Source organism: Lepisosteus oculatus, chromosome 2 (assembly GCF_040954835.1).
Source record: "Lepisosteus oculatus isolate fLepOcu1 chromosome 2, fLepOcu1.hap2, whole genome shotgun sequence".
NCBI classification, from domain to species: domain Eukaryota; kingdom Metazoa; phylum Chordata; class Actinopteri; order Semionotiformes; family Lepisosteidae; genus Lepisosteus; species Lepisosteus oculatus.
The window spans coordinates 41438653-41465052 of NC_090697.1; the positions used below are offsets into that span (position 1 = coordinate 41438653).

At 35.8% G+C, this 26400-nt stretch overlaps 1 protein-coding gene across 3 annotated transcripts in view; it reads left to right on the forward strand.

The window, feature by feature from the left end:
* Positions 1–26400, forward strand: part of plcb1 (phospholipase C beta 1) — a 385213-nt gene that overhangs the window by 204466 nt on the left and 154347 nt on the right. For all 3 annotated transcript variants that reach the window (XM_069178667.1, XM_069178666.1, XM_069178665.1), the window contains exons 4-5: positions 7196–7336; positions 13735–13814. In XM_069178667.1, coding sequence (XP_069034768.1) covers positions 7196–7336; positions 13735–13814 — 221 coding nt within the window. The remainder of the gene's footprint in view (positions 1–7195; positions 7337–13734; positions 13815–26400) is intronic.

Genomic DNA, 26400 nt, shown 5'->3' on the forward strand with positions numbered 1-26400 from the left:
GGACAGTAGACAAACATCTAGCTAGTGTCAATATTTGTAGTTCTCAGAAGCTTCAAAACAAGAAAGGAACTGTTATGTTTACATGTGACTGACACACAGTGATCAAGGGAATCCTCTGGTTTACCTGTTCTGCATAAATGATCAAGATTCATCAAATGTTGAGGAACAAAGGATAAAAAAAGCAGGTATAGAGAGAGAAGTGATAGAAGAGAAAGAGAAAGCAAAGGAGCAGAGAAAGGGAAGGATAGGAGAGAGGAGAAGAGACAGTGGAGGTGGAAGGTCCTTATTCTGCCCAGCCTTTAAGACCAGAGTTAAGTATTTGAACCTTGTTAAGAGAACCTTGTCATTCTGTTTTTAGGAAAATGATTTTGTGTATATAGCATCCCTAGGTTAAAAATGGCCTCCCCTGGTTTGTGGATGTGTTTTTTGAATAGGGAGATTTTCACATTCACTTTGTCACATCCAAGTTTATAGAGAGATTTAACTCTAGTCTGTATTGTATTTGGTGTAGAAAGCAGGGTTATCTCTTTTTGTGCCTGTACAGATGCAGCCATTCAAAGTGCGCGGTACAGACACGTACCGGAGGTAATTGGCTACGGCGTCGTGCATCGTGACGTGCAATGACGCAAAATACTGCGGTACCTGATTGGTTGACGTCTTTACTGTGCCCGTTTTAGTATTGAATATTTATATGGAATTTTACCACTGAAGGGAAATCTTAGTAGCTGAGCATAAAAAGAATAGGAGCATACTGTAACGCGTGTGAAGGCCATAAACGATATTAATTTTGGAACATAAACATACAGTATATGGCTGGTCTCGGTACTTTAAAGAAAACATACACACCAATATTCCATTTCTCCCTAAACATTTTAAGCATCGAAGTCTTTAACTAATGTGATACTGGAGTCAACAAGCATACTTTTAGAATTTGATTAAAAGGGAATATAATATGGAATCGCGTATCTAAAGAAATTAATAACGATATAATTATATTCATGTACTGCAACAAAAGAATAGTACACGCTGTACATTGTCTGTTGATAATGTTTCTGTAGTGCTTTTTCAGCACTCTGCATGTGACCTTGCCAGTGGCGCTGTGGGTTAGGTTCCTGACTCCCACCTCACACGCTGTGTGTTTTCGAATCCCGCTGGAGTCATGACTTTTTTTTTTAACAAACATTTCTTTGAAAAAATAAAACGTTTCCCTGGGTCAGAGATTAAATAAAACCTCACTCGCACCAAACAAATTTATATTTCTAAATATCACAACATGATCGAATTTAAGTCATTTTAATAACAATGAATAGTCACCTAGGCGTTACAGTATAAACATTTATATTGATTTAAATCGCGTTTTGATTTAAATCGCAAATGCGGTTTTAAATATATGTGTTTTTTGATTCACAATCAGACAAATGCAACATAAATTGATATCTTTGTCTTCTAACTATCTTAATAAACTTTCAGCATAGCTTTTTCCCCATTTAGATTTCTTGGGATCTTGGGATCAAACGTGGAAAGATTAGATTGTAATCGTTTTTATTTTTTAAATACATTTTAGAAAAGTGTAATCTACACTAAAAAGCTGTACACCACCTGCTATAAACATACATATTGTAATACTTTCGGGTTCGGATAGGACAGACACAAGAACTCAGACTTGTGGAGTTAAAGCAAGTTAAAGCCTTGATTTTATATATCACCTTTAAAAGTGGCATCTCAAAGCAAAGTAAATACCCAACACTGATTGTACCCATCTGTCATGCTAATAAAGCACCTTGAATTGAATTGAATTGAGAGAGAGAGAGAGAAAGAGAGAGGGCGAGCGAGCGAGAGAGCACAGCCAGGACAGACAGGCAAATAAGATACACTCCATAGACATTCACAACAGCGACATATCATAAAACGTTTGCACATATAGTTAAATTATTATTTGTTTTTCAGCAAGTTCAGGAAAAAAAACACTTGAATTACTTATCCAGTCTCTCAAAATAAAATTATTTTTCAAGCAATGCAACTAACGTCCGGCAACGTGTTTTTTTTTTAATCCAACATTGACAGCCACATCTTAAATCTTGTCAGTCAGCTCTTTTTTCTCTATTTGAATTGTGGCGATTCAAACAACCTGGGATAACAAGTGGTCTCAAAGTCACTGAGCTCACAGAGCTTCAACAACAGATGACAATTCCCTTAGTCCTTCCTTAGTCTTCCTGAAATTGTCAGATTATGAGTGAATAAAAGCATTTTATTAAAACTTAATAAAAAATATTTTTTGTAATCGCGTATCTAAGGAAATAGCAGTATAACCTTGTTCATGCACAAACAGTGGCATGTTACATTATTAATTTGGGTGTCTCCTCTTGTCAGAAAGCTCTAAATTGCATTTTGAGTGGGGTTTTTGACTTTTTTTAAATTGCAACCCATAAATAAAGCTGATACTGTTTAGACTTTTAATTATTTTAAACTGTATTACAGCAGCACAATGCACAATGCAACGTTAATTGCAAAAATGCACTTGGAATCTGTCCAAGCTCTACTTTGTCAGGCATTTTCTTTTACTGTAACGGACATAAAAACTCCCTTGCTTTTAACAGAGCGTTTCATAATTTCTAACTAAGAAAATTATTTAAACTGCGACACTTATCATTCAACCAGAGCTCGAAATATCACAAGGATCCTCAAGAGCACAGCAAAGACTGTATTAAAAGATACTTGTATCAGATACATGAGAATCCAGGCTTTTTTATCAATGCTTTCTTTTCCGTATACCAGATATTATGGAACCACTTCAGAAGGGTGTCAGCCAGATTCCAGGAATCGGTACTTTAAAGAAAAAATACACACCGGTATTCCATTTCTCCATTTCATTGGAGAAATGGTGTTAACTAGGATTTAGATATGTAGTAGCAGTCTGGATTTTCTGGTCGGTCTAGATAGGCTTTTGAGGTATCTTATTTTTTGATGTATCTGTACAGCACTGTGTTCTATCATTATTAATAAATATTTGTTTAACCCAGTGTGTCTGATTTATTTCTTTTTTCCAACAAAGCTGTGCCAGAGAACAAAAAACTAGAGCTTCTAATTATACCAACCACAAGAGTATATTCTTGGCATAATCTTTAAAGTTTGAGGGCTATCATTATTTAAATTACTTATTGATTATCACGCTCAGTATTCTGTTATTCGTACTCTCTATTTCCATAACCCCTAATTGTAACAGTAATATTACTTATGTAAATTTTCTTTTCATTGAAATAAGTGTATTGGCAAACATTTTTGTTAGCCGGTTTAAGGGGGATCACTTTATTGAGAATACCCTTAATTTGTTTTTTAATGTTCCTGAAGGCTTGATGTGACAATAAAAAGACAGTGAAATAAGCACATTGAATCATCTAACCTGAATTTTTCTCTGGCGAGAAACTGTCCACCTAATTCATTAACCGAATAATTGGCAATATGCCCAAATTTTGTCCACAAGGAAAACCAAGCCTCCGATGTCTTTTCCTTTCATTTTCTGTCTTGCTTCTTTGTACTATCCTAGCCTCTTCAGCACTGGGTTTAAGTAAATTCAGGCTCTGACTGGAATGACTTACTGCCATTGCCATCACTAAAACGCTGTCCAAAGCTATTAGTAAACAAGAATCAGCACACCCTGATGGTGTTTTTATTATTGCAGGTGATTTTAATCAGGGAAACCTGAAATCAGTCCTGCCTAGCTACAGCCAACACGTTGACTGCCCCACCAGGGGAAACAACACACTTCACCTTCTTTATACTAATGTACCCGGTGCTTACAAAGTAGTACCTCACCCCCCTCTTGGACAATCTGACCACATCTCCCTGTTCCTACTCCCAGCCTACAGATGACTTCTCAAACGCACCAAGACTCCAGTTATAACTGTATAAACATGGACCAAAGAGGCAGAATCAATGCTTCAGGGCTGTTTTGAGTGCACAGACTGGAGTGTGTTCAAAGATGCAGCCTCCCATGGATCCCACACTGATATTGATATGTATGCATCAGCAGTCACTAGCTACATCAGCAAATGTGCTGATGATGTGGTGAGCGTTAAAAAGATACGCAAACTCCCGAATCAAAAACCTTGGATGAACACTGAGATCCGCTCCCTGTTCAAAGCCCGTGATGGAGCCTTCAAATCTGGTAATGAGGAAGAACTGAGAGGGGCTAGGAAAGAACTGGCATAAAATCTGCCAAGAAACAGTACAAATCCCAAATAGAACACCACTACAACACCAACACTAACCCACGACGCATGTGGCAAGACATAAATACAATCACAAGCTACAAGAGCAAAACAAGCCCTGTAAGCGCTACTGACCCCTCTCTTCCAAACAAGCTTAACACCTTCTACGCATGCTTCGAAACTCAAAACCCTGAACCAACCACCTGGACCACTGACTCCCCTACCACCCCACCCCCCACACTATCCAAGCTAGATGTGTGGAAATCTGCTGGACCTGATGGTATCCCTGGCCTGGTACTCTGAACTTGTGCCTGGCAGATAGCTGATGTCTGTACTGACATCTTCAACATGTCCTTGGCCCAGGCCACTGTACCTAGCTGCTTCAAGACGGCCACCATCGTGCCAGTACCGAAAAAATCAGCCCCCACATGCCTAAACGACTACCGCCCTATTGCACTCACCCCCATCATAATGAAATGCTTTGAAAAACTACTTATTCCGCACATTAAAGCCAGCATTCCAAAAACACTGGATCCTCTCCAGTTTGCCTATTGCACAAACTGCTCCACAGAGGATGCAATCTCTATAGCTTTACACACCACACTAACCCACCTGGATAAAAGGAACACCTATACAAGAATGCTGTTCATTGACTTTAGCTCAGCATTTAACACCATCGTACCCATAAAACTTTCTACCAAACTCAGGGCTCTTGGTTTAGATACAACCCTCTGCAGCTGGATCCTTGACTTCCTCACCAGCAGACCCCAGACTGTCAGTATTGGCAATCTCACCTCCAACATACTCACCCTTAACACAGGTGCCCCTCAAGGCTGTGTGCTCAGCCCACTGCTTTACTCCCTGTTCACCCACGATTGTACTGCTAAGTTCAGCACAAACACCTTCATCAAGTATGCTGACGATACCACAGTCGTGGGCCTGATCACTGACAATGATGAGACTGCCTACAGGGAGGAGATAAAACAACTCACAGACTGGCGCCTAACCAACAACCTATGTCTCAACAGCAGCAAAACCAAAGAGCTGATTGTTGACTTCAGAAGACAAGGAAACGTTCACTCCCCCATCTACATAGATGGGTCTGCGGTGGAGATGGTGAATAACTTCAAATTTCTAGGCGTTCACATCTCTAAGGACCTTATATGGACACTGAACACCTCCAGTCTCATCAAGAAGGCACAACAGCGGCTGTACTTCTTGAGAAGGCTTAAGAAAATACACCTACATCCACTGATCCTCACCAACTTCTACAGATGTACGGTGGAGAGCATACTGACCACCTGCATCACAGTCTGGCACGGCAACTGCACCGCATCCGACTGTAAGGCACTACAGCTGGTGGTCAAAACTGCCCAACACATCATCGGCAGTGCCTTACCATCCATTCAGGAAATGTACAACACCAGGAGTCTGAAAAAAGCCACCAAAATTATGTCTGACCCCACTCACCCCAGTCATAACTTGTTTATTCCCCTACCATCTGGCAGAAGGTTTCCGTCACTCCAGTGGCACACAACTAAACTCCAAAATAGCTTCTTCCCCAGAGCTGTCAAGTTGCCCCCACTCCCTTCCACCTTATTATGATCTCTCCTAACATCCTCCTGTACCCACAACGTCTGTACTCCTACACCACCACACACACATGTAAGCCGAAATTGTACTGTCCCCTCGATAGCCTAGTAAAACTGTAACAGGCATAATAATATTTAATATTTATTAATTAACCATACTACTTCTAACCATACTATTTTTTTGCACTGTTCCAAGAATTACCTTGCACTGTTTTTGTCCTGTTATATTTTCTCTGTTTGCGGAATTTAGCACAGTTTTGATTACTTGATTACATGTTATTTATGTTATGTTATTACATGTTACTGTTATTGCTATTGTGTTACTGTCTGTTGTCTTATCTTCTGTCCTATTTATATACTGCACCTGAGTGACTAATGAGAAACACTTTTCATTATACTATGCACCTGTGTAAGTTTAATGACAATAAAGTTGAATTGAAATTGAAATCAGGAAGGCTGTATAAAAAAAATCCTATTCATTTTACCCTAAAAAAACATCAATGTCTGATTGGAATAGAAATAATTATCATAACATAGTTTAAGTCAATGTTTAAAATGTTTCTGTAACAAAACAGTTCACGTACTGTTTCTAAAGAAAGTGTTGAACTTTGTTGTTTGTGTTTTTTATATGAACAGACATTACTATTGCAACTGTTCAAAGTTTAAAGTTAAAGTACATTACCCATATATTGACTTGTTTCAAAATGTAATGTGGTTACATCATGTGTAAATGAAGGCTGATTGTATATCCTAATTATAAGTAAAAGCAGGTTAGTTTAACCCCCTAAATGTTTTATATATCAGTACAACAGTCTAAGACAGAAGGTTGAATTTACATGTAAAGCAAAGATTCTCAAGCCCAGTCCCCTGTGTCATCTGTTTTGTTAAAACTGTTGGAAAGTGACCTCTAGAGTTTAAATTCTTACTCACAAAAACTCTTTTCAACATTTTCATTTAGTTTTTGCTTTCAGAAATATTCTGTTACAGCTGTTCTGTGAAACAGAACTTGGCATTCTTCTCTCTCCTCAACTTAATTATAAGTGTTCGCTGCCTTCTTTTGTCACATTATGTTTCTTTTTTGAATGTTTTACATTTAATGCATCTTTAGGGTTGATGTTGATTGTTAACCCCATCCAACTAAATAACTCATTTGGAATGAAAATAAATGAGTTCCAGAACCAGGGTTTAGTACCACCAAAAAGGTATCTTTTCTGAAGGTCAGGAAAAAGGTATATGCATTCAAGTCTTTTTCCATTTGATGTCTGGCTATTAATAAGAGGCTCCCATTACTCTGGCTATAATCTAGAACATGACCAAAGATTTTCAAAAGCCGATGAATTTACCTGCTTTTGTTGTTGATGCTGATCTTGTACTATACCTTTATTTTATTTATAGGATGCCAAACTACGAGAGCTGCTGGATGTGGGGAATATGGGAGGGCGGCTGGAGAACAAAATGCTGACTGTGGTGTGTGGCCCTGATATGGTTAATATTACCTACCTGAACTTCATGTCATTTCAAGAAGAAGTTGCAAAGGTATTTTCATTTTCTTTTTGTCAACATTTCTGGAGATAAACATATTAAACGTTGAACATAATGTGGAATAGATATTTAATGAAAATTCTCAAAAGAATTCTCAAAAAGAACAGCAAAATCCCAGTGACCCAGTGGAATTCACAGTAGAAAAAGAATGAGCTGACTACCCTGCGGATCAGTCTGAAGCTGATCTGGCTACTGTACTTCAAAGTCTGAAGACCTGAAAAAATCAATACATTAAATACTGGGTGTACACAAGTGTGCCTAATAGCTATGAACAGTAATGGCTACTCTAGAGATGGCATATTAAAATATATGTTTTTAAAAAATCAATATCACAAAAAATGTTATATTCAAAAAAGTTCAGTATTTTCTTTCATATCATGAAATTGACAGAAATAATCTCAGGGTACTGTAAATTTTCATTTTAAAGGGGCTAATTTTCTGTAATGACATCTCATTGAATAAAAGCAAGCTATATCTTTTTTTTTTGTTTGGTTAACAGCTGAGTGAATCTAAAATGTAATCTGGCCACTTGTTGTTGAAGCTCAAGGTTTGGGTCTTAACTACCTGGTCAGACACATCCTGGTCTCGGACAACAACAATTCTTTATATAAAGTGTTGTGAGAATGGGAGTGTTTCACATTCTCCTATATTAATTTTTAATTTCCCAAATTCTATCCAGTTGTTACCCTATGTCTATGCTACTGGGTTTGAAGTATATCTCTGAGTTGACCCTATCAGTACAATATTTTATATTTGGTTCAAATCATATTATAATCTCCTTTGTTGTAGGAGATGTGTGACTCCTGTAGCAGTGACTAGATCATTTTTTTTTTTCATGTTTGTACAGTTCCCAGTGAACTGTATCTTTTTGGTGCTTGAACCAACAAATCCTGTTCCTCTTCTGTGAACTGGTTCTAAGGTTATAATATCCTTTTGGGTTTACAGTTTGTTAACAAAAATTTAAGAGTCTGTTCAAAATGAGTCTACTAAACTATTGTGAAGCTTTATATAAGGTATATAATAGCACAATTCTCTTAAATCTCTGAAAAGTTCAGAATTTGTGTTATATACCCAAGCATTTTGTTTGCTGTTTACTTTTTTCCCTACATGGTTGTGATGTGAAGAGACAAATACATAAACACCCATATTCCTTTCACTGGTTGTTTCCTGCATTTCAGAACTACTTACAGTATCTGATAAATATAGTGCTTGTTTCTACCCTGCTTGGATCAATTCTCACTTGTTAGCATTACATCATATTTGGTACTATAGGTTTTTGTCTCAGTCCTTTCAACGCATAATCTTCAGTTACCCAACCCTCTCACACCGATTATCCCAGCATTATCTCTTCTTTTTCTTTGCAGTCAGCCCTTTTAACCAATTGTGTGAAAATTTGCTTTGCTGGTCAGATTCAGAAAGTTTGATTCTGAAACGTTTGAGGGATGCCAATCGAATGTGATTCCCTCAGATGTGCAGACAGACATTATATAGCAAATTAGTTAACACAAGTGTCAGAAAGCACTTTCTCTAAGACTAAGGAAATTTCTTAGCTTAGAAAACTGTAGCTGTTACTAATAAGAATGCAAACTAACAGTTTTATTGTGAGCCACAAGGGTAAGTATTACACACTAACTTTAGTATAATCTGTCCTACATCAGTAGAAGCCTACTCAAACTTCAGCCTATTCAAGCTGCAATATAGACCTTTAACCCTTGTGTCAATTGCTGAAGACCCTCAATATGGCATCAAATTTCCTGTCTAGTGAAGGCACACCAACCTCAGAGAGGCATTTTCACTTGATAAGTTGGAGTTGTTTTGTGAGTTTAATTTGTGAGGACGGATACCACTACACTCTGAATGCCCACTCATTACCCGCTTTACTTTTTTAGGATTAAGATGTCCCACAGCCTATGACCTACGGTGATGTTTTGATTGGCTGCACATTTAACTATATAACCTCCTTCTGGTAGCCCTCCTTCCAGCTTTCTTCTGAAGATCAGGAGAGGGAGTAGTCCTGCCCATTGGTCTTAGAGGTCCTTGAAGTGAGAACACAGAACAGCTTCCAAACTGAGTGATTTTTTTGTCATTGGTTTGCAGCACAATTCAGTACCTGAATCATGTGATGCTCGTTTATTGGCCATAGGCTTGTTTTCCTTTAGCAGCCCACATAATACTTATGCTTAAGGAAAAAAGGTCAATATATTCTGTAATTTGAAATTTTATTTAGGTCTTGTGACATATGTCAGTGTGATCTTTGCAAAAAAAAAAAATTCATTGCCCAAATGTATATTTTTATAACATTATGATTTACTTCTCAATCCTCTCATCAGTCACGTCACATTATAGATGTTAATAATATGTTAAATAATTTCTGGAAGTCAGTTGTGTATACAGTATATATACTGAACTGTAAAGTCTTGTAGTTGTATTTAAACTTTGATTTCTTTCAAAGCAATATGTTACAGAGCACATTATGTTTGAAATAATAACTTGTATGAGATGTCTGTCGTTAGTGTACTATAGCAAGATCACCATTTGCCCCTGTGAGCAATGGGAAGCTGTTTTCCATGGCAGCCAATAGCAGAGATTCTATATATAGAAAATCTCTGTCCCTGGGGTTTCTATTGGCATGCAAAGTCTTGTAATATATTCTATACTACCATCATTTAAACACAAGAAAATGATCATAAGTACGATCTAGAGCACTCTGTCCCTGTCCTGGACTCGAAGTACCCATGTGTTTTCTGATTTTCATTTAAACTAAGCTCTTAACTAATTAAGCTAATTGAAGCAACTGATTTATTTCTAACAGTTCTATTCATTGAGGATATGGTCTCACAGATACTCTCCTTTATGTGTGTCATCTCCTAGCAATATAATGAGCAGAACTCTGTTACACTGTTTAAATTATTGCTGCATTATAGCTTTCTAAAGAACTCATATTAAAAATTAATAGTATGCAGACACAGGTTGAAATGACAATGTATCAAAAACTCCCACAATTAGTGTCTTTTTTCAATCTGCAGAAGTCTAATTGTTATTCAGGATTTGTTGTAAAGTTAATACCACATATTAATTCAATTCAGTGTTTTAGAGTCTGACAGCAAGTTTAAAAGTATACTTCAAACAGAACATTGAAATTAATTAGTCTGAAATTAAGACCTTGTCTGGACAGAAATAAAACAGAACAAAGTGGTTCCCCCAGAATCAAGATTAGATATTAATCTAGAATGTACACTGAGGTTTTTGACTTCCCTACACAAAATGTACAGTATGTTGACAAATATCATATTTTCTCTTAGATTTAAAAGAAGGCTACATACTGTACAGTTTTAAAAGAAATTTGTGCTTCTGCATGGTTCATAAGTATAGCCCTGGGAATCAGTCTGAAATTAACCCATGAGTTGTTCCAGATATAAATTAGAATTAATCTGTATTTGTTTTGAGAAAACGCATGCACCATCTTGTCATGGTAGATCAGCTGGGTTGAAATTGATTAGGTGGGAGTTATTAAGATGCATAAGCTTTGAAATTTGTTAAGCTTGCCTTAATTTTCCGTTATTTTGGAATGTAAGCACAATGGGCTCCAAAGCAATTCATGAAGTTCCAGAAACCATCTGACTTTATTTCCAGAAACCATATACTGTAACTTTTGACACCAGGAGTTGTCAACAAACAGGTAGCTTCTTAAATATACCCTAAATGTACAAATTCACCAAATTCCATGTCATGTTTCTAAATATTAGTATGTCAATAAAGCTCTAAAAACTGTGTATGGAATGTGGAAATTAAGATATGTTACATAGTTCTCTTTAGTTAGATAACACTTTCTCTACCAATTAACCTGATTACCTTATTCATCATAAGTGGAGTGTAGCCTGTTTAATGGACTGTTAATGTTTTGTAAATGTCTACAATAGTTTTTGAACTGTTCAATTTTAATTGTGTGCAGCTACCAACAGATTATGGTATACCAGTCATTTTCATAATCAAAACCATTGACAAACAGAAGTATGAAAATGTTAATATCTTAGTAACAGTTTCTTAAAAAACTATCATAATTCATTGGTGAGACAGAAAGAAGACTGCCGCACCATATCAGGGAACATGTCAGAGCTGTGTGGATCAAAGATCCAAACCGATAGTTGCCATTTCAATTCTGACACAATATTTCTGAACACATTGTCTGCACCCTAACGCAGGGCTTTTGGAACTCCTATTGCAGAACGAAATCCAAAACCCCCAAAAATATCCTTAAACTTGGATCACACCTTCCTCCTTCTTTCAACAACAGACTCATCTCCTTCTAAATCCTCTCCACTCATATACAGATTCCAGCTTCCCCCAACTTTCTCCCTTTCTTCCCTTTCAATGGATTTATGCACATTTCCCCCTAGTCCCCACCCCTTTTTATCTGCTCTGTTTTTTGTTCTCCTGTGCCTTCTATATTTGCTGCTTTCTCTTTCTCCATCATACTTGAAGAAGGCTCCACAGCTGAAACAAAAGTTTTTTTTTCTTTTTTTACCTTTCAGCTCGGAATGAACTTTACCCATTCCTTTAGAGCCTCTGCATGCTGATGCAGCTCCCTACTCAAAAGTTTTCGATTGTAATCCATTGTAAATGGATTAATATTTGTAACAGTAAACTTAACTTTATATAAAGTTTTAAAAAATAACTTCTCAAACTGCTTAATTGTCTTTATTTACTCATTGGAATAAGACTGCTTATTATTTTGAATTTGGAATAATTAGATGTTAGTTTATCAAGTTTGCAAATTTGACAGTGACTGGGATCCTTCAGCCAACTTCTAAACAAAAACTTGGCAGTGCTCAGTAAATTGTATTTTACTGCTGGGAGCTCCCAGCCAGTCAGTATAGGAACCCATGGGCTAATGAACCCATGATCACACCTGAGCAGAAATTGTTACAGTTATAAAAATATCCCTCTATCCATTTTCTAACCACTTTATTCAGTCCATAGTGGGGCATGTTACAAGAAAAGATGATACAGTTATACTGTATGCTTATGATGTTGCTCACAAAATAAACTAACAATCTCTCCCAGTTTAAGGTGGCTTCTAATTAATTTCTGTTTTCCTTTCCTCATCAAGTTAGTAATAATGTGATGGATAATAATGTAATAATGTGATGGATAGTTATTGTACATTCTGCAGGGGAATAAGCTAATTCCTCTCATAGTTTGTTTACAGTGTTAATGCCTTTCATGTCAAACTCAAGTTAAGAGTGAGCACACAAGTGTGTTGTTGTTCAAATGAGATTTTGTCATGTATTAAATGTACAATAAGAAGGATAGCAATATGATGATAAAAAAATGTCATTTGAGAGTTACTAACTGGTTCAAGACATTGATTGAAGGATTCATGAGAGTCAGCAATCATATTCTGGCTGACAAGTTCTGTTTTCCATGCTGTAATGTACTGAATATTTATATATTTTATACAGAGAAACAATCCACCGAGAAGCTACAGTAGTTTTGAATTTGTGCCCAGATGTTTCACTATATTAAATGATTTTGCTGATTGTGACTTTGAACTAATTATTTTTCATTTCTTTGTTTGTTCTTACATGGAGTTTTCCTTGGATTTATTTACATTGTTCTTACTATAGGTGCATGGAGTTAAATAATTATATAAACATACAATTATATAATTATTAATGTGCCACATTGGTTCTTCCAGGACCATGATTAGGTTCCATTGTTCCAGAATATGCCCATTTAGGTATCTAGTCATACTCTCTACTACAGATACAACATTCCTGAAATATTATTGAAGTTCTTCTGATCAACCATCATGAAAACAACTATAAAATGCTTACATGGTTGTGCAGAGATAGTGTTACTATTTTGTCTGGAAGCACAGTACATTAATATATACAGGAGGTGACTTAGGCAGTTATTTTTTATTAACAACAGTGTCACACCAAGGAATTGAATCTGCCTCTATTGTATTCATGCTACCACCTACGACATTCATAATACCATGCAATAAATGCAATGCAATGAATATCGATGGTGATTTATTTTCAGAAAAAAAGTGACAGTTTTTGCTACAAATAGCCTGGTTTAAACACATTACTAATACAATTAAGCACAAACGTAACATTAAAAAAACTTCACTCACTTGGGCCCAATGTTCTACTTTAATGCTAACTACTCAAAGTGTTAAAAATAGATATTTGATGTCAGAATGAACAGCAAGCAATGAATAACCCAAGAGAAGTACAGGTGTCATGGAGTAATAACATTACCCAGGTATCCTTGGCTGTTTTCCACTTCTGTACTTTTTTGGAAGCTGTTCAACATGTTAAAAGCTTCACTGTTGTTAGATTGTAGATTAAACACAACTTTTTTTGTCTCACATCTTAATTCAGGAATGGGCTGATGAGCTGTTTGCACTGGCATCAAACTTGCTGACACAGAACATGTCCAGAGAATCCTGCCTGGAAAAAGCGTAAGTGCTGTAAATAGAACTTGAATGTACTGTAACAGAAGCTTTTATACTTTGAGCAGCACTACAGATGCAGCCATTCAAAGTGCGCGGGACAGACACGTACCGGAGTTAATTGGCTAAGGTGTCGCGCATTGTGAAGCACGATGACGCGCGGTACCTCGGTACGTGATTGGTTGACCGACAGGGGCACTCGTGGTCCGTTGGTCTGTCGTAGAAAGAATTACAGTAAACGTCTTTACTGTGCCCGTTGTAGTATTGAATATTTATATGGAATTTTACCACTGAAGGGAAATCTTAGTAGCTGAGCATAAAAAGAATAGGAGCATACTATAACGTGTGTGAAAGCCATAAACGATATTAATTTTGGAACATAAACATACAGTATATGGCTGGGCTCGGTACGGTAGAATTTGCTTAAAAAGGAATATAATATGGAATCGCGTATCTAAAGAAATTAATAACGATATAATTATATTCATGTACCGCAACACAAGAATAGTACACGCTGTACATTGTCTGTCGATAATGTTTCTGTAGTGCTTTTTCAGCACTCTGCATGTGACCTTGCCGGTGGTGCTGTGGGTTAGGTTCCTGACTCCCATGTCACACAGTCTGTGATTGAATCCCACTGTGGAACCATGATTTTTTTTTAACAAACATTTCTTTGAAAAAATGAAACGTTTCCCTTGGTCAGAGATTAAATTAAACCTCACTCTCACCAAACAAATTTATATTTCTAAATATCACAAAATGATTTAAGTCATTTTAATAGCAATGAATAGTCACCTAGGCGTTACAGTATAAACATTTATATTGATTTAAATCGCGTTTTGATTTAATCGCAAACGCGAGTTTAAATATTTGTGTTTATTGATTCACAATCAGACAAATGCAACATAAATTGATATCTTTGTCTTCTAAGTATCTTAATCAACTTTCAGCATAGCTTTCTCCCCGTTTAGATTTATTTTTCTTGGGATCTTGGGATCAAATGTGTAAAGATTAGATTGTAATCGTTTTTATTTTTTAAATACATTGCGGAGTTAAAGCAAGTTAAAGCCTTGATTTTATATATCACCTTTAAAAGTGGAATCTCAAAGCAAAGTAAATACCCAATACCGATTGTACCCATCTGTCATGCTAATAAAGCACCTTGAATTGAATTGAATTGAGGGAGAGAGGGGGGGAGGGCGAGCGAGAGAGCCAGGACAGACAGGCAAATAAGATACACTCCACAGACATTCACAACAGCAACATATCATAAAACTTTTGCACATATAGTTAAGTTATTACTTGGTTTTCAAAGTGCAATGAAATACAATATTGTTGTTGTTGTTGTTGTTGTTGTTGCTGTTATTGTTGTTTTTATCCTGTAAAGTGTTTTGAGAAGCCACCTTTAAAGGCAATATATATAAAAAAAAATTGCAACCCATAAATAAATCTGATACAGTTTAGACTTATTTTAAACTGTATTACAGTAGCACAATGGACAATGCAACGTAAATTGCAAAAATGCACTTGGAATCTGTCCAAGCCCTACTTTGTCAGGCATTTTCTTTTACTGCAATGGAAATTAAAACTCCCTTGCTTTTAACAGAGCGTTTCATAATTTCTAACTACGAAAAATATTTAAACTGCGACACTTATCATTCATTCCATTCCATTCCATTATCAGTCTTCCATTTCTCCCTAAACATTTTAAGCATGAAAGTTTTATGAAACGGTACCCAAATATGTGATTGCTGTATGGAATGAATTTTAATTTTAATAAATTATTTAACACGAAAATTAAGCTGTTTACACCTTCCGCCTGAGAACAGTCACCCGTTGCTACCCAACGCAGAAACACAGCCACTAACTAGCAAAGAGAGGACATTAGCTAGCCAATATGATAAATAAATAAATGATTATTTTGTTTATTTCTTTTGCACATTTATTTGAACATTTCCATCAATTGTACAAGCACTTGGAAACTGTCCAATCCCTAGTTCATCAGGCATTTTCTTTTACGCTGCGGGCATTCTCCTGGTCTGGCGCCGATCTGTGTCTTCTAGGACAGCGAACTCTTGTTTTTATGTCCACTATAACAAACATTCTCCTTTGCTTTTAACCGAGCGTCTAACCCCTCTGATTGGAGAAAAATGAAGTGCTGGTTTGTTATACATACTGTACCAGGAAGATGATTTCTTTCTATTCGAAACGTGTATTTTAAAAGTTTAAGAAGTAAAAACCTTACAGCGTACACAGATTTCTAAACTGATCAGGATCGTTATCTTTGTCTTATCCATAATAATGTTCACCACTCTGTCCAGCAAATTAATAAAAAACTTTATTTTATATAGCGTTTTAAATGAATAAGTAATTAGATTGCTCATAAACCTAATTCTACATAAACACAGCGTGATTGCTCTCTGAAAATGCTTTTTCTTTTTATTTAGGCTCAGATTTCAACTATAGATCGTATTATTATAAACTTTCTTGGAAAAATGTCTTCTATGTAAACCATGTTTGCTATTAATTCATTTAGGGCTAGAATATGTTCATTGTCTTCCAATAGAGTCGAGTTGACATTAGAAGCTTGCCACGCCCGGACTGTTACACCAACGCATTAGCATGTTAAAGTGATTTCATTGAGGAGCCTAGCTTTCTTAACTAGTAAGTACTGAACTTCCTTGCCTTTGGAGGGGGAGGTGTCTTTCGCTGGAAATCTCGCCCCCTTCTACTTTGAAAATACCTGTGAAACCGGTTTAATTTGTCACAGCCAGCACTCCCGCAGAGAGGGGGGTCGTACTCGTTAATGTCTTAGTCGGAACACATCATTATATCTCATTTTTTATTTCTATAAAAAAATTGTTTGCCCAGCTTAACACTATTGCTGTTGTTTTTATCCTGTAAAGCGCTTTGAGGAGCACAGCTTTCTCACCACTTTGATACCATCCTTACTCAAAGCAGAAACTTCTTGTATTTTCCAATGACATACAAGCGGTAAGATTACAGATTTTAATTTTTTTCTTCTGAACCAGGGAAAATCTGATCATGTTTCTCTATAACAATAATAAAAAAAATTATATATCCCCTTTAAAAGTGGCATCTCAAAGCAATACAGTAGATGTAAACCACAGATTACAAAGTAAATACCCAGACAAACACAAATGCGTTTTTAATAAAATGCTTTTATTCATTCAGCAGAGAGAGAGTGTAAAACCTGGGCATTACAGCTGTTCCTTTTTCTGATCACTCGCTCTCTGGATAAATGTCTCACCTGTCCTGTTCTTTGTTTTCCTAATTTGCTGATTATGCGTTCTGCGATCCACTCCTGCCCTCACACCTAAAGAAGACTATTTTAAATTTCTTTGCGGGGTCCATTGTGCAATTAACCCTTGTATGTGCTGTCCTTAAGGTGATATCACATAAAGGTGATATGTAAAATAATGTTTTTATTATTGTTATAGAGAAACATGATCAGATTTTCCCATGTTCAGAAAAAAATATCTAAAGTATACTAGTTTGTCACTAGTATACTTTTAATACAGTCTTTGCTGTGCTCAAGAGGATCCTTGTGATATTTCAAGCTCTGTTTGAATGATAAGTGTCGCAGTTTGAATAAATTTCGTAGTTGGAAATTATGAAACGCTCTGTTAAAAGCAAGGGAGTTTTTATGTCCATTGCAGTTTTTTTGCAACATGAATATAATTATATCGTTATTAATTTCTTTAGATACGCGATTCCATATTATATTCCCTTTTAATCAAATTCTAAAAGTATGCTTGTTGACTCCAGTATCACGTTAGTTAAAGACTTCGATGCTTAAAATGTTTAGGGAGAAATGGAATACTGGTGTATATGTTTTCTTTAAAGTACCGAGACCAGCCATATACTGTATGTTTAAGTTCCAAAATTAATATTGTTTATGGCCTTCATAAATTTTACAGTATGCTCCTATTCTTTTTATACCCAGGCACTAAGATTTCCCTTCAGTGTTAAAATTCCATATAATAATCAATACTTAAACGGGCACAGTTAAGACATTAAATATACATATACATACTGTATACAGTACAGTTTACATACGGTAATATGTTTATGTTCCTAAATCAATCTCTTTCATGAGCATGTGAAAGGCATGGTGAATTGATTCTCAAAAATTACTGTACTTTGCATGATTGGAAACAAATGCGTGATTGCGAAATGCTGTGGTGTTACTTTTACAAATACGGTCAGTGAAAAAAATAATGTGGACCAGGGCAATACTTTGAGTTTACAGCTTGTCCAAGGTAATTCATTATTAATACCATTAGTAATATCTTTGTTAAAGACTTTGATGGCGACAGCTCAAACATGAGAGGTTGAGCTTTATTAGCTCCACCTTGCGGAAATTCCGGACACTATTATTTTGCTTGTGGTATTATAGGAGAATTTACGGTAACTTGCGGTATTTACCGGTAACTTGCGGTAGACAGCATACAGCGCACTGGAAAATAATGCGGTATCGCCCGCGCATTTTGAATGGCTGCATCTGTATGTAGTGCAGCAGTAATCAGTAATAGTTCTTAATTAAATCTGAACAGATTACCACAGCATTCATTATCCAGATGTCTATTCAGGTATATGGTTATTCTTGAAGCATCTAATTGTAAACCTGGCATCACTGAAATGTAAGTATTGTCGTTTTCTGGACATAAACCTATCAAAAGCTTCTATGATTGTGAACTTCTACTACAATAAAAATATTGTTGACTTAGGGAGTTATTTTTTCTTAGGTGCATGTGTGCATAACACCAGCGAGTTGTTTACTACTTTCTGTTGCCAGGATTGTCTGACATCTTTAGGAAAATGACAATATGTTGCTGCATAAGGTGCTTCAGTTTATGTGCAATAGCGATTCATGCCTTCCACCTTGGGCAGGCATCTAATAGTATAAAACATGAGGTGGCAGACATTATTGATATCAATTAAGTGTCATTGTCAAAATCATAATCAAGATATATGGCATCTATCTGCATTTCCCACTCCACCACTGCCATGACGGACTGTAAATACCGTTAACATTTGGTGTGTATTAGTATAGTGTACTTCACCACACCATTCTTCCCACTCAAGAGAGGAGAGTGAGGCCTTTTTATAATGAATATTATACATATGATTGAGGCAGTAAAGGATTTAATCGATTTCTATTGAACAAAAGAAATTAAATAAGATAATAAACGTTAAGAATATTGGAGGAAATGCAATTGCTTTAAACTACTTTTAAACTATGGAAGGCGGTAGGTCTTTAAATGCAGACTTCAGCAAATGATTGATGTAGCATACCAGACTCATCTGCTGGATACAAAGTACTAGAATAAATAAGTTCCCCTTTCTTAGCAGAGCATTTCTGTTGTAGTGATGTGCATTGGAAGAGACATATCTAAATAAAAGAAAGGATAACAATAAGAATTTTGTCACATATTGCTTGTCTCTGTGGCTTTGATCTCCTTTAAAAAGTTACATTACATGGTAAAGGTGTCCATGAAAAAGTTCACAGATCTGGCAGCCAACTTAAAAAAATATGTGCCCAGACTTCCATACCTTTTCTTTTTTAATACCATTTATTGTTTGTTTGTTTTTCAAAATTTAAATTTTTAGTGCTTAATTTCAAATGTAGAAAAAATATTCACAGATGTGTCCTAAAATATGACATTCGCCTATACAAATGTCCATAGTAGGTGATATCATTATAATAAATATCCCAAATATATATACAGTATACAGATGCAGCCATTCAAAATGCAAGGTACATACCCACGGTATGGTAAACTACCCACAAACCACCGCAGGGCACCGCAGTAAGTGATTGGCTGGCCAAAATGACCGACAGGGGCACTCGTGGTGCATTGGTTGGTAGTGAAAAGATTTAATCATTTAATCTCTTTACTGTGCACATTTTAATCCGCTTAGTATTGAATATTTATATGGAATTTTACCACTAAAGGGAAATTTTAGTAGCTGAGCATAAAAAGAAGAGGAGCATAACACATCTGAAGGTCATAAACGGTATTAATTTAGGAACATAAACGTTACTGTATGTACGTAATTTGTACTGTGTATGGCTGGTCTTGGTAGTTTAAAGAAAAAATACATACCAGTTTTCCATTTATCCCTAAACATTTTAAGCATCAGTCTTACACGTGGTTTTTTATTTGAACATTTCCATCGATTGTACAAGCACTTGGAAACTGTCCAATCCCTAGTTCATCAGGCATTTTCTTTTACACTGCGGGCATTCTCCAGGTCTTGCGCCGGTCTGTGTCTTCTAGGATATAATGCCAGCGATTTTTTGTTAAATTTGGGTTTCCAGTAACACCGGAGCAAACTCTTGTTTTTATGTCCACTATAACAGACAATCTCCTTTGCTTTTAACCGAGCGTTTAATAACTTCCTAAAATGAAAATGATTTACTTTATTTCCCTCACGGGATCAATAAAAGTATCATCTATCTACATAAACTATAGGACAGAATTTTGGGGTCTCCCTATACCAGAGATTATGGTAGGGGTTCAGAATGGTGATTGGCTGACACCATCTGACACCCCTCTGATTGGAGAAAAAAGACGTGCTGGTTTGCTATACATACTGTACCAGGAAGAGGATTTCTTTTTATTTGAAACCTGTATTTTAAAAGTTTAATTAAGAAGTGAAAACCTTACAGCGTACACAGATTTCTAAACTGATCAGGAGGAACACCCGTGTTTCGTGCATAAAAAGTGGTTATTAACTATCGAAACCTGTTTTATTTAGATTAAGAGTTCCCGCCACCCCCATTCCCATTTAAATCACAAACCCGTGTTTAATTAAATGTCTTTTAACGTAAATCGTTATCTTTGTCTTATGCATAATAATGTTCACCACTCTGTCCAGCAAATTGATAATAAACTTTATTTTATATAGCGTTTTAAACAAATAAGTAATTAGATTGCTCATAAACCTAATCATTTATTCTTCCTAAACACAGCGTAATTGCTCTCAGATAATGCCTTTTCTTTTTATTTAGGCTCAGATTTTAACTATAGATCGTATTATTAATAACCATAATAACGACCAATCAACAAAAACAACCATATAAACAGAATACCAACCAAAAACATAGGTAACAACCACAATACAAAATCAAATATATCAAACAATTAAACTCTCTCAAATTCCTACACTTATCATAATCCCGCCCCTTATGCAAAACCAAACCCTCCTCCCATCCCAGTTTATCCTCTTTTTTAAATAAATTTTAGGAAAGTCATGTATTTTAAAAATCTTAAGATTTCTATATTTATGTCTTTATTTAGTGGTTTCATTAGTGACAAAGGCTAAACTTTCTTGGAAAAATGTATTTTATGTAAACCATGTTTGCTATTAATTCATTTAGGGCTAGAATATGTTCATTGTCTTCCAATGAAAGAAGGGTTCCTTTCGCCGTAGTCGGGTTGACATTAGAAGCTTGCCACGCCCGGACTGTTACACCAACGCATTAGCATGTTAAAGCAATTTTCATGTTTCTCTATAACAATAATAAAAAACTTTATTTTACATATCACCTTTAAAAGTGGTAGTACCTTTTTTAGTACTATATTTTTGTATTATATTCCCTATTAATCAAACTCTAAGAGTATGTATCGGCTTGTCAGTCAGGTATTTTTTCTCTATTTCAATTGTCGTTTACACATGCACGACTTTAAAAGCTAGCAAGACAGGTTTTGATTCACATTAGCTGGCGAGCCTTGTTAACAATCGGTCATGATAATCGGTCATGATCAGATTTTCCCTAGTTCAGAAAAAAAGATCTAAAGTGCTACACATAACTTTCTTAATTCGATGTATTTAAAACAGTGAACTACTGCAGGTGTAACATAACATTCAGAAATACAATCGAGAATAGTTTAGTGGTGTTTGTTTAGATGAAACGTTCCTAAAACGTATAGCGTAACAAAATTAAAGACGATTAAAATCTGTAATCTTTCCACTTGTACTGTGAGTCATCGGAAAGTTTCTGCTTTGTGTAAGGATGGTATCGAAAAGCAATCTTAAGTGGTGAGAAAGCTGTGCTCAATGTATTTAAGGGACTTAAAAGTAAAAGGAGATGCTTCATATTGCTTGACTAATTTTAAAAACTAAGTTATAAATGCAGACGCTCCCTCGGTGCTGCGCCGGGTGTAAATATCAAAATATACATTCCCAACAAGAATTGTACCCATCTGTCATGCAAATAAAACACCTTGAATTGAATTGAATTGAGGGAGAGGGGGGGGAAGGGGACAGAGATAGACAGGACTAAAGGCAAATAAGATACTTATGGGTACACAGGCATTCACGACAGCAACATATGAAACGTTTGCACGTACTGTATAGTTAGGTTATTACTTGGTTTTCAAAGTGCAATGAAATACAATATTGTTGTTGCTGCTGTTCTGGTTGTTTTTATCCTGTAAAGCGTTTTGAGAAGCCACCTTTAAAGGTGATATATACTGTAAAACCGCTGATTCTTATGGAATGTGTTCCGCAGGGGATTCAAATTTTTATTTATTTATTTTTTAATCGCATATCTAAGGAAATCTCAGTATAACTTTGTTCATGAACAAACAGTGGCATGTTACATTATTATTAGTTTTTTTGTTAACAAGGCTCGCCAACTAATGTGAATCGAAACCTGTCTTGCTAGCTTTTAAAGTCATGCATGTGTAAACGACAATTGAAATAGAGAAAAAAGACCTGACTGACAAGCCGATACATACTCTTAGAGTTTGATTAATAGGGAATATAATACAAAAATATAGTACTAAAAAAGGTACTACCACTTTTAAAGGTGATATGTAAAATAAAGTTTCTTATTATTGTTATAGAGAAACATGATCAGATTTTCCCTGGTTCAGAAAAAAGATCTAAAGTGCTACACATAACTTTCTTAATTCGATGTATTTAAAACAGTGAACTACTGTAGGTGTCACATAACATTCAGAAATACAATCACGTATTTGACAAATAAAAACGATTACAATCTAATCCTTCCACATTTGATCCCAAAATCCCAAGACATATAAATCTTGACGGGTAGAAAGCTATGCTGTAAGTTTATTAAGATACTTAGAAGACAAAGATACTGTATCAATTTATGTTGCATTAGCATGATTATGATTAAAAAACACATATAATTAAACACGCGTTTGCGATTTAAATCAGAACACGATTTAAATCAATATAAATGTTTATATTGTAACGCATACTGTCCAGCCTCCATTTCTCTATAAAAATTTACTCTGTTGCACACACACAATAGAAGCAGGAAGCAGAAGCAGGGACCGTTGTCAGAAGGGAAGAAGGTGACTATTCATTGTTATCAAAAATGACTTAGAATCGATCATGTTGCGATATTTTGAAATATAAAAGTCAATTGATTGTCCATAATATCGCTATTCTATTTTTTCGAAGAAATGTTTGTTAAAAGAGAAGTCCAGCACCAGCTGGATTCGAACACACAACCTGCCAGTTGTTAGTCAGGCACGTAGACCAGTAGACTACAAGACAACTCGCATGAACAGGGAGGCGAAACAGCCCTACACAGCCCTGTCACAGTACACGAATATAATCATACCGTTATTAAATTCTTTAGATACGCGATTCCATATTATATTCCCTATTAATCAAATTCTAAAAGTATGCTTGTTGACTCCGGTATCATGTTAGTTAAAGACTTTGATGCTTAAAATGTTTAGGGAGAAATGGAATACTGGTGTGTATGTTTTCTTTAAAGTACCAAGACCAGCTATATACTGTATGTTTATGATCCAAAATTAATATAGTTTATGGCCTTCACACGCGTTACAGTATGCTCCTATTCTTTTTATGCTCAGCTACTAAGATTTCCCTTCAGTGGTAAAATTCAATATCTACAACGGGCAGTAAAGACGTTTACAGTAAGTCTTTCTACAACAGACCAACGGACCACGAGTGCCCCTGTCGGTCAACCAATCACGTACCGCGGTACCCAGCGTCATCTTGCGTCATGATACGCGACACCGCAGCCAATTACCTGTGGTACGTGTCTGTACCGCACACTTTGAATGGCTGCATCTGTATGGCTGGTATTGGTAGTTAAAGAAAAAATACACACCAGTATTCAACTTTCTCCCTAAACATTTTAAGCATCAGAGTCTTATATGTGCTTTTTTCGGAAAACGTTTGTACGTGTTCCTTCTGACCATGTTACTGTTTACTGTTACTGACCATATTAAGTTTAAGTGCCTGTGGGCACTTTTCCTGTCCGTGGTGGGGGTGGACCGTCTTTCATTAGAAGGTAAGTCTGTTCTACTCTGAGAATGTAGAGGGAGTGGAAAGTGCCTGCGGTCATTTAATTAGTATTAAAAGTCGCACTGATTCCCTTGCGAAGATACGGACATAGGAATATTCGTGCTTTGTCAAAAAAATGGCATAAAAACGACAAAGTGAAGGCTGTGAAAACATTCACAATGTACTTTATACACAAAGCAAGTGTTCTCACAACTCTAGGAGGTTTCGTGAAAATGCTACAGGCGTGCCAAAATCGTTTTTTTTAAATTCAAGGTGACTTTACTGCGGTTTTCATTTTTAGATTGTGAATCAAAAAAAGCATTTAATTAAACACGCGATTCCGATTTTAATCAATTACTGTATTGATTGAAACACACATTCTGTACAGATACAGTACAGTCACATTCTCCTGTCATCCAGTGGTGTAAAACGAATTAGCAAGTGATTGAGATAACAATGCACCACCCACTGAGTGGAATGTTCTCATTTGTTCTCAAGTGTAAAAAGAGGTGATAATTCTTAATAATTCCCTGTTGCATTAACTAACCGCTTCAGTTTATTCCGCCAGACAGTACGAGAATATAATTATATCATTATAAATTTGTTTAGATACGCAATTCCATATTATATTCCCTTTTAATCAAATCCTAAAAGTATGCATTTGTTAGATAACAAGTGAATTCACAGAAAAGGTTAAAAGACTATCACTTTTCACAAAGTATATAATCCTAATATGGTCAGAAGGAGCACGTTAAAACGTTTTCCAAATAACAACATATAAGACTTTGATGCTTAAAATGTTTAGGGAGAAATGGAATACTGGTGTATATTTTTTCTTTAAACTACCAAGACCAGCAATATACAGTACAGTTTACATACAGTAATATGTTTATGTTCCTAAATTAATATTGTTTATGAGCATGTGAAAGGCATGGTGAATTGGAGATTCTCAAGAATTACTTTGTATGATTGGAAACTAATGCGTGATCGGATCAACTAAATGCTGTGGTGTTACTTTTTGTAAATGAAAAAATAAACTATTTTCGTTTACAAAGACGGTTACAAAGAATGTGGACCAAGATAATACTTTGAGCTTACAGCTTGTCCAAGGTCATTCATGATTAATACTATTAGTAATATCTTCGGTAAAGACTTTGAGCATAAAATATTCCTGCATAATTAAAATATTTATGATAAAGGTGGTAGGTTGTGTACTTTTGTCCAACAGAACAATCTTGCTTTTATAAAATATACCGCCTTTTTAATGTTTAATGATTAACATGCTGTAATACACTGTTTAAATGTAAAAGTCTAAAGAGTATACAACTTAAATTCTTAATTGAATAAAGATTGTCCCTCAGCAGTGATCGGGATTCGAAACCGACGTTTTCTGGTGACAGCTCAAATGCTGTACAGGAGAGGTACCTTTATTAGCTCCACCTGGCTGTTTTACAAGGTGATTCCGGATACTATTAACATAATCTAATTTGCATACGGTATGATGCTGTATACTGCGACATGCCCCCCGTGTTATACCGCAGCATACCCCGCTTGTTTTGAATGGCTGCATCTGTATGTGATGTAAATATGTAATATAATTTACTATCATACTTGATCTTGTTGATCAGAAGACATGCAAACTAAAAATATTTTCTTTAACTTACAAAAGGTAGCTTTCCTATAATATTCCAGATTGAGACTGAGAATCCAATGTATAACTCTTAAATTTGCTATGTTTCCTGCAATACCATTAAATTTAGTGGCATTGTTTTTAAACCTGAGAGTACTAGATGAGGCAGTCATTGTAGGTCAATTAAATTTTATTGTTTTGACTGTGCTCTGAGCAGACAACAAATTTAGAAGGTTGAGTGAATAATCTGCATTAATTATTTTTGAACAGCCACTTAAATTAAAGTACTGACCAAATGAACTTGTTGCATTTTTATCCTTACTATTGTATTTTTCCTGGCTTTAGTCCTTTCCTATAGCATCTTGCTTATTTCAGATTGTCTTGTGAAAAAAGGACTTATATTCCCAAAATGAATCTCAAAGACAAAAACATGACATTATTTTTCAGAGAAGTAATAAGATAAGATAAGATCACTTTATTGGTCATATACAATTTCTTGTATTAGGAATTTGTCTTTTCACATACCCCAACTTGCTCTCCATGAGACACACAGACAGGGAGAGAAGCTTGGGGTCAGAACACAAGGTCAGACAGTCAGCCCTGGAGCAGTCGAGTTAAGGGCCTTGTTCAGGGGCCCTCTCC